Source organism: Nomascus leucogenys, chromosome 7b (assembly GCF_006542625.1).
Source record: "Nomascus leucogenys isolate Asia chromosome 7b, Asia_NLE_v1, whole genome shotgun sequence".
NCBI lineage: Eukaryota > Metazoa > Chordata > Mammalia > Primates > Hylobatidae > Nomascus > Nomascus leucogenys.
In genome coordinates this window covers 30822363-30831607 of record NC_044387.1, presented here as the reverse complement: position 1 = coordinate 30831607, position 9245 = coordinate 30822363, and the positions used below count along the sequence as shown (strand labels likewise).

The 9245-nt window shown below is 46.9% G+C and overlaps 1 protein-coding gene across 3 annotated transcripts in view; it reads left to right on the top strand.

Annotated features, from left to right (window-relative positions):
- The first annotated feature begins 1776 nt into the window (after positions 1 to 1776).
- Positions 1777 to 9245, top strand: part of FAT4 (FAT atypical cadherin 4) — a 175070-nt gene continuing 167601 nt past the window's right edge. For all 3 annotated transcript variants that reach the window (XM_030815731.1, XM_012507642.2, XM_030815730.1), the window contains exon 1: positions 1777 to 7131. In XM_030815731.1, the coding sequence (XP_030671591.1) occupies positions 1957 to 7131 (5175 nt within the window). In that variant the 5' untranslated portion in view covers positions 1777 to 1956. The remainder of the gene's footprint in view (positions 7132 to 9245) is intronic.

Genomic DNA, 9245 nt, shown 5'->3' with positions numbered 1-9245 from the left:
TGTGCATTCCCAGACAGGCTTTGCTTAATCCTTCCTCCCCGCTTTAACAGACCCTCACCCTCCGCCTTTCTTTTATTTCTCTCGACCCCCTTACCCCTGAGTTATTACTAGCATAACAATCTAACGGTCTTCCCCCAGACTCTGCCACTAAAGTTATTTATCTGCAAACCTGACCCCACCCCCATCTATTCTGCGGCAGCCTTTTGCTGTTATTGCTCTGACGCCGGCCAAGATTTGGCCGAAAAGGAAAAAAAAAGAAAAAAGAAAAAAAAATCACCCCCCTTCTTAGCGCCTCCGCCTCGCTGTGCTCCCACACCAGACCGCCTACAGCCCTCCGGGAGGCTGAAGTGATTAGCATCCCGAGAAGCCAGTCGGAGGCCAGGCAAGGCGGAGGGCGCTCGCGGTAGGAGTGCCGGGCGGGGCTGCTTCAGCTCCGGCCCAATGGGGCTGGGGCGAGGGAGGGGCAGAAGGTGACAGGACTGGGAGCTAGGGGGAGTCCGGGCGAACTAAAGTGCGGGGATCAATGAGTGTGGAGCAAAGTTTCTGAGTGCTGCTCTAGCTCGCGGTCTTCCCTCCCCCTCTGTTTGTGTTTCGGCGACGCGCTGTGTGTGTGTGTGTGTACGTGTGTGTGTGTGCATGCCTGTGCGGCGGAGAAGGGGCGGGGAGAGTGTGAGGGACCAGGCAGGAGGTGGAGAGGGGCTCGCGGAGCCTTAGCTCCACCGCGGTCCAACCTTCGGCCCCGGCCGGCGAGAGGGAGAGCGCTGACAGGCGCCGTCCGGAGCTGCGGAGGGCGTCACTACAGCCTAGCGCCGACTTCGCCGTCTCCACTGCCAACGGTGAAGGAGAGAGAGGCACCAACCACCCCCCGCCCCAAACAAAAAGCCTTGTGGATTACAAAGTGAAACTGACACGGGACAATAAAGGCAGAGATAGCGAGGGCAGGGGCGAGGCGCGCTAGAGTGGGCTTCTGACTGGGGCCGCTGGAGAACGACCCCCCTGGCATGGTGAGGGGAGGGCGACTCGGGGACCGCACGCTGTTTCTGCCCGACCCCTGCGAGGCCGAGAAGAAAGGGGAAACTGCGTTCGATTTGGATGTACAAATAATGGGTCGCCAGGCGCCCCGGCAGAGGTGAAAAATGCCGAGGAGCCCTGGCTGTTGTTTGTGCCGGACCACGGGCTTGAAGCCGCAACAGGGGCGGCGGCGGCGGCGGCGGCTGCAGGAGGGGAAGGGGCAGAGTTGAGCGCTCCCGGGTACCGGAGCCAGAGCGCGAACGCTAGAGCTTGGAACGCAGTTCCCGAACTGCCTGCGCGCAGACGCCGCCGCCTGGGCCTCAGCGGCCACTGCCGGAGCCCTGTTGGAGGGGCGTTGCAGCCTGGTTTTTGAGGAGTGGGGACTCCAGGAATTCAATCGCCTCCAGCTTTTGGGAAAGGAATTCGATTCTCCCGGTTCCCCACCACTCCTTCCCCGGTGCGCAGTTGTGCTTGGACATTTGTTCCTCCCTCTTCACGTTCTTCGCTGCGGGTAAGTTCTAAAGTTTCTGAAGACCGTTCTTTGCAATGATTCCTCATATACCTTAGATACAGGCAACTTCTCCCAACTCTCATCCACCCGGGTGAAAACGCTCAGACTATCTGGATTCAAAAACAAAGTAAAGGGGGGCATATATAAGAGGCTTGAGAAACTTTTCTGGGAACTCAGCTCACAGGAGTGTCCCGCGGAATGCCCTACCGCTTTTCGCCACAGCATCTCTCTTGCACTCCGCGTCCAACTGGCTACCTAGAGCCTCTTGCTGATGCTACTTGCTTTTGCTGGACTGGAGGTTCTTTGAAATAGCAGAGGTCTCAGACCAAGCCGTCAGCTGAATCTTTGCTGGTGCTCCTTAATCCCTGTAAATATCATTGCGTTTGCTTCACCCCTTCCTTCTCTTTATCACATCGTTTTAGGGAGCCAGGACCATGGACTTAGCACCAGACAGGGCTACTGGCCGCCCGTGGCTCCCGTTGCACACTCTATCAGTATCTCAGCTCCTTCGAGTGTTTTGGCTACTGTCATTGCTTCCGGGGCAGGCCTGGGTCTACGGGGCCGAGCAGCGCCAGGTGTTCCAAGTGCTGGAAGAGCAACCTCCAGGCACTCTGGTAGGCACCATCCAGACGCGCCCGGGCTTCACCTACAGGCTCAGCGAAAGCCACGCCCTGTTTGCCATAAACAGTAGCACCGGAGCCCTGTACACCACCTCCACCATCGACCGCGAGAGCCTGCCCAGCGACGTGATCAACCTGGTGGTCCTTTCCAGCGCTCCCACCTACCCCACCGAAGTGCGAGTGCTGGTGCGGGACCTCAATGACAACGCCCCTGTTTTCCCGGACCCCTCTATCGTGGTCACTTTCAAGGAAGACAGTAGCAGCGGACGCCAAGTCATCTTAGACACCGCCACCGACTCGGACATCGGCTCAAACGGTGTGGACCACCGCTCCTACCGCATCATCCGTGGCAATGAGGCGGGCCGCTTCCGTCTGGACATCACCCTGAACCCGAGCGGCGAGGGAGCGTTCCTGCATCTGGTGTCCAAGGGCGGGCTGGACCGTGAGGTCACGCCGCAGTACCAGCTCCTGGTTGAGGTGGAGGACAAGGGTGAGCCTAAGCGGCGGGGCTACCTTCAGGTAAACGTGACTGTGCAAGACATTAATGACAACCCCCCGGTTTTTGGCAGTTCTCACTACCAGGCGGGGGTGCCTGAGGACGCGGTGGTGGGCTCCAGCGTCCTCCAGGTGGCGGCGGCGGACGCGGACGAGGGCACCAACGCGGACATCCGCTATCGCCTGCAGGACGAGGGGACCCCCTTCCAAATGGACCCTGAGACGGGAATTATCACGGTGCGGGAGCCCCTGGACTTCGAAGCCCGGCGCCAGTACTCGCTTACGGTGCAGGCGATGGACAGAGGCGTGCCTTCCCTCACTGGGCGCGCCGAGGCGCTGATTCAGCTGCTGGACGTGAATGACAATGACCCGGTAGTGAAGTTCCGCTACTTCCCGGCCACCTCGCGCTACGCCTCGGTAGATGAGAACGCTCAGGTGGGCACCGTGGTGGCTCTGCTCACCGTGACGGACGCAGATTCTCCCGCGGCCAACGGGAACATCTCCGTGCAGATTCTCGGGGGCAATGAGCAGCGCCACTTTGAAGTCCAAAGCAGCAAAGTGCCGAACCTGAGCCTAATCAAGGTGGCCAGTGCCTTGGACCGCGAGCGCATCCCTTCCTACAACCTCACAGTTTCCGTCTCTGATAACTACGGGGCGCCCCCTGGCGCAGCAGTCCAGGCGCGCTCTTCTGTGGCAAGCCTGGTGATTTTTGTTAATGACATCAATGACCATCCTCCTGTCTTTTCACAGCAAGTGTACAGAGTGAACCTGAGCGAGGAGGCGCCTCCGGGAAGCTATGTGAGTGGGATATCTGCCACTGATGGCGACTCTGGTCTCAATGCTAATCTGCGTTACAGCATCGTCTCTGGCAATGGACTGGGATGGTTCCATATCAGTGAACATAGTGGCCTCGTGACCACTGGGTCCTCTGGGGGCCTGGACCGTGAACTTGCTTCCCAGATTGTTCTGAATATAAGTGCCCGGGACCAGGGAGTTCACCCCAAGGTGTCCTATGCCCAGCTTGTAGTAACTCTCCTAGATGTGAATGATGAAAAGCCACTATTTAGCCAGCCAGAAGGGTATGATGTGTCTGTGGTTGAGAATGCCCCAACAGGGACAGAACTGCTGATGCTCAGGGCAACTGATGGGGACCTGGGTGACAACGGAACAGTGCACTTCTCCTTACAAGAGGCAGAGACTGACCGGAGGTCCTTCCGTCTGGATCCTGTGTCTGGGAGGTTGAGCACTATTTCCTCCTTAGACAGAGAAGAGCAAGCCTTCTACTCTCTGTTGGTTCTGGCCACAGATCTGGGCTCCCCTCCCCAGTCATCGATGGCTCGCATAAATGTGAGTCTTCTGGATATAAATGATAACAGCCCTGTGTTCTACCCGGTCCAATACTTTGCTCATATTAAGGAGAATGAGCCTGGAGGTAGCTACATCACCACTGTGTCTGCCACTGACCCAGACTTGGGTACCAATGGTACTGTCAAATATAGTATATCTGCTGGGGACAGGTCTCGGTTTCAGGTCAATGCTCAGAGTGGGGTTATTTCTACAAGAATGGCCCTAGACAGAGAAGAAAAAACAGCTTATCAGTTGCAAATAGTAGCTACTGATGGTGGCAATTTACAATCTCCCAACCAGGCAATAGTAACCATCACTGTATTGGACACTCAAGACAACCCACCTGTATTCAGTCAGGTTGCCTACAGCTTTGTGGTTTTTGAGAACGTGGCGCTGGGATATCATGTGGGTAGTGTGTCTGCATCCACCATGGATCTCAATTCCAACATCAGTTATCTCATTACTACTGGGGATCAGAAAGGTATGTTTGCTATCAACCAGGTCACTGGGCAGCTTACCACAGCAAATGTGATTGATAGAGAAGAGCAATCCTTTTATCAGCTGAAGGTAGTGGCCAGTGGGGGCACAGTGACTGGAGACACTATGGTTAACATAACAGTTAAGGATTTGAATGACAACTCTCCCCATTTCCTTCAGGCAATAGAGAGTGTAAATGTGGTGGAGAATTGGCAGGCAGGTCACAGCATTTTCCAGGCCAAAGCTGTGGACCCTGATGAAGGTGTCAATGGCATGGTACTCTATAGTCTGAAGCAAAACCCCAAGAACCTGTTTGCTATCAATGAAAAGAATGGCACTATTAGTCTGCTTGGGCCCCTGGATGTTCATGCTGGCTCCTACCAAATAGAGATCTTGGCATCTGATATGGGTGTCCCACAGCTCTCCTCTAGTGTCATCCTAACAGTTTATGTCCATGATGTAAATGACAATTCACCAGTGTTTGACCAACTCTCTTATGAAGTCACCCTTTCTGAGTCAGAACCTGTGAATTCTCGATTCTTTAAAGTACAAGCTTCTGATAAGGATTCAGGAGCAAATGGTGAAATTGCATACACCATTGCTGAAGGAAATACAGGGGATGCTTTTGGCATATTCCCAGATGGTCAATTGTATATAAAAAGTGAACTGGACCGTGAACTTCAAGACAGATATGTTTTAATGGTTGTTGCTTCTGACAGAGCAGTGGAACCCCTTAGTGCTACTGTGAATGTTACTGTAATTTTAGAAGATGTAAATGATAACAGACCTCTTTTTAACAGCACCAATTACACATTTTACTTCGAAGAAGAGCAGAGGGCTGGGTCGTTTGTGGGCAAAGTAAGTGCTGTAGATAAAGACTTTGGGCCAAATGGAGAAGTAAGGTATTCTTTTGAAATGGTGCAGCCGGATTTTGAGTTGCATGCTATCAGTGGGGAAATTACAAATACCCATCAGTTTGACAGGGAGTCTCTTATGAGGCGGAGAGGGACTGCTGTGTTTAGCTTTACAGTCATAGCAACAGATCAGGGGCTCCCTCAGCCTCTCAAGGATCAGGCCACTGTACATGTTTACATGAAGGATATAAATGATAATGCTCCCAAATTTTTAAAAGACTTTTACCAAGCTACAATATCAGAGTCAGCAGCCAATCTGACACAAGTGTTAAGAGTATCTGCCTCAGATGTTGATGAAGGTAATAATGGACTTATTCACTATTCTATAATAAAAGGAAATGAAGAAAGACAGTTTGCTATAGACAGTACCTCTGGTCAGGTAGCACTAACTGGCAAATTAGACTATGAAGCAACACCTGCCTATTCCCTTGTAATTCAAGCAGTGGATTCAGGGACAATACCCCTCAATTCAACGTGTACTTTAAATATTGATATTTTAGATGAAAATGACAATACCCCTTCTTTCCCTAAATCAACACTCTTTGTTGATGTTTTGGAAAACATGAGAATTGGTGAACTCGTGTCCTCTGTTACTGCAACTGATTCCGATTCAGGTGACAATGCTGATTTATATTACAGTATTACTGGGACTAACAACCACGGAACTTTTAGCATTAGCCCAAACACTGGGAGTATTTTTCTTGCCAAAAAATTGGACTTTGAAACACAGTCTTTGTATAAATTAAATATAACAGCAAAAGACCAAGGAAGACCTCCTCGTTCATCTACAATGTCAGTGGTTATTCATGTGAGGGACTTTAATGACAATCCTCCTAGCTTTCCTCCTGGAGATATTTTCAAGTCTGTTGTTGAGAACATTCCCATTGGTACATCTGTCATTTCAGTGACTGCACATGACCCTGATGCAGACATTAATGGACAACTATCCTACACAATCATTCAACAGATGCCAAGAGGCAACCACTTTACCATAGATGAAGTCAAAGGGACTATATATACTAATGCTGAAATAGATCGGGAATTTGCTAATCTCTTTGAGTTAACTGTAAAAGCCAATGATCAAGCTGTGCCAATAGAAACTAGACGGTATGCTTTGAAGAACGTGACCATTTTGGTAACAGACCTCAATGACAATGTCCCAATGTTTATATCACAAAACGCCCTTGCTGCAGACCCATCAGCTGTGATTGGTTCTGTTCTGACAACAATTATGGCTGCTGACCCAGATGAAGGTGCTAATGGAGAAATAGAGTATGAGATCATCAATGGGGACACAGACACCTTCATTGTTGATCGTTATAGTGGAGACCTGAGAGTGGCTTCAGCATTGGTGCCTTCACAGTTGATCTACAATCTCATAGTTTCAGCAACAGACCTTGGGCCTGAAAGGAGGAAATCAACCACTGAATTGACCATCATTCTTCAGGGCCTTGATGGACCTGTTTTTACTCAACCCAAATATATAACTATTTTGAAGGAAGGAGAACCCATTGGCACAAACGTGATATCAATAGAAGCAGCCAGCCCCAGAGGATCTGAGGCCCCAGTGGAGTATTATATTGTTTCAGTTCGTTGTGAAGAAAAAACTGTTGGACGCCTCTTTACTATTGGACGACATACTGGTATAATTCAGACTGCAGCCATTCTGGACCGGGAGCAAGGAGCATGTCTTTACCTGGTGGATGTTTATGCCATAGAAAAATCAACTGCTTTTCCCAGAACACAGAGAGCAGAGGTAATGATTTTGTAGTCATTTATTATTTGTTGATTTGCTTTTTAGAAAGATCATTCTCTTTATATGTACTCTCTATAATTGTTTACCTTCATTGTTTATTGTTAAATTTATGAACGGAAACACCTAAAAATGTTCTGTCAAAGGCTAACAGAGAGTTACATAAACTTTAGTTTTAATCTTGGTTGCAACTAAACAACAAACTTTCTTTTCACTTTATATTTTACTTTATAGCAATCAAATATATAAGGCTAAGGAGAAATCTTTAGCCATCTCAGAGTGGAAAAAATCCATATATCTAAGCTAAATTGCTGAGGTAATCTAAATACCACTCAGTAAGGAAGTCTACTAGAAGATGGGCACTTTCAGAATTAAGAAGACCTATTCCAAAATGAAGAGCTTTGGTAGGAATCAGCACTGTACCATAGCTCTTCAGGAAGAGTGGCCATGGAGGATGGGCTGACAGTGTACACCAGGACAGTATTAACTTTCACATCCTCAGCAGTCTTGGCAGTTTCTTTATAGACAGTGACTAATTTTAATGTGCTCAGCCAAGTTTTGGAAGATTCCTGATTTCATCTGCCTTAACATTTTAGACACTGTCTTCTGACTTAGGATAATCCTTCCTTTTCCCTCTTAAACTAAGGCATGCAATGTGCTGTGAATAATCAGAGACTAGGGATTGTTTCTTGACAATACTGAGTTCAATGCCATGGGATAGATACATGTTGTTCTGTATGTTGGTGAGTAAGAAATGAGTGTTTCATAGCATAAGCCAAAAGAATTTCAAGCTCAGCCTTCCCTGGAGTGTATTTTAGGCTACTGCCTCCTTGTATCGTTGATTTGCTTTTTAATTGAACTAGTTTCAATGTTATTTTGATAATCAACTAGAAATGATATAGCTATACTCCAGAAAACTCTTGTTTGCTGTTTCTAAGTTCATTCTTTCCCTCCCCAGGCCCCTCAAAGACATTCTAGTGTCACTCAGCCAAAAACACAAACATCAAATGTGGTTTGTGATATTTGGCAGTGACCCAGACACAACATGCAAGTGAATTGAGGCTCATGTGCTTGTTTTCTTGCTTCTTTTCTTTTTTGGGGGGAGGAGGTGGGGATTTTTTTTATTTTAAATGATAATTTATTATTATTATTATTATATATTTTTGTATCCTCTGTGATTTTTTTCATAATAGTTGGTTATGTCTGTCTATGGATGGGGAAGAATATTTCTGGCTTAAAGGACCATATTAATTAGAGATATAATTCTAAGGGGAATTCAATTTTATCTTTACATACATAGCACTGAAAGGATTTCTAAGCCAAATATCCTCTTTTACATAATTATTTAAAAAATATTTTAATATAGGGCTTGTATGTTGAGCTATTTGGTGTAGCTCAGGCCATGATTTATATGTAATTGAATTTTGATTTGAAGTTATCCATTTTCTAAACCCACAATCCTGTCTCTAACTTTCTTCTGTGGAATTAATACTTACATGAAAATATTTGATTAGTTTGAAAACCAAAATATTGATTGAAGGCATGCAATTAAGTCATTCCAGACTTTAGATGAATTTGTTAAACTGTAAAACAGATTATGTTATTAGATGCTGTTGTTTGGTTCAGTGTAGTACATTTTATTAGAATACTATGGAGAATGAGAATAAATATTCAGTTTTATCATTAGATTTATTGTGTCTTTTTTATTTACCCATTAGCTATGCAAAGATTGGCTTAGCAAGAAAGCATTAAATAGTGCTGCCTCTGCAACAGGCAAGAAGATTAAAAATATTTATAAGTAATTTTGTTATTAATAGGGGATGATCTGTTTATTACTTTTTATAAGTCAAATAACACCAATATGAAAAGTTATCATTTATATTTACTATATTCCATTCATTTAAAAATCTGGGGAGAATTCAATGTCATGATTTTTTTAATTAAAAAAATTCAGCATATCTTCTGTGAACTTAAGTGCTGAAATTGTAAACCCAATTTGAGTTCTCAAGATCCAACCACTTTGAAAATGAAAAGCAAATGTGTTTCTCCAAAGAATATTGAAAGCAGTGGTTGTGAGCTAGAATTTCATATTATTATTGGTTGGATTTTTCAAGTGT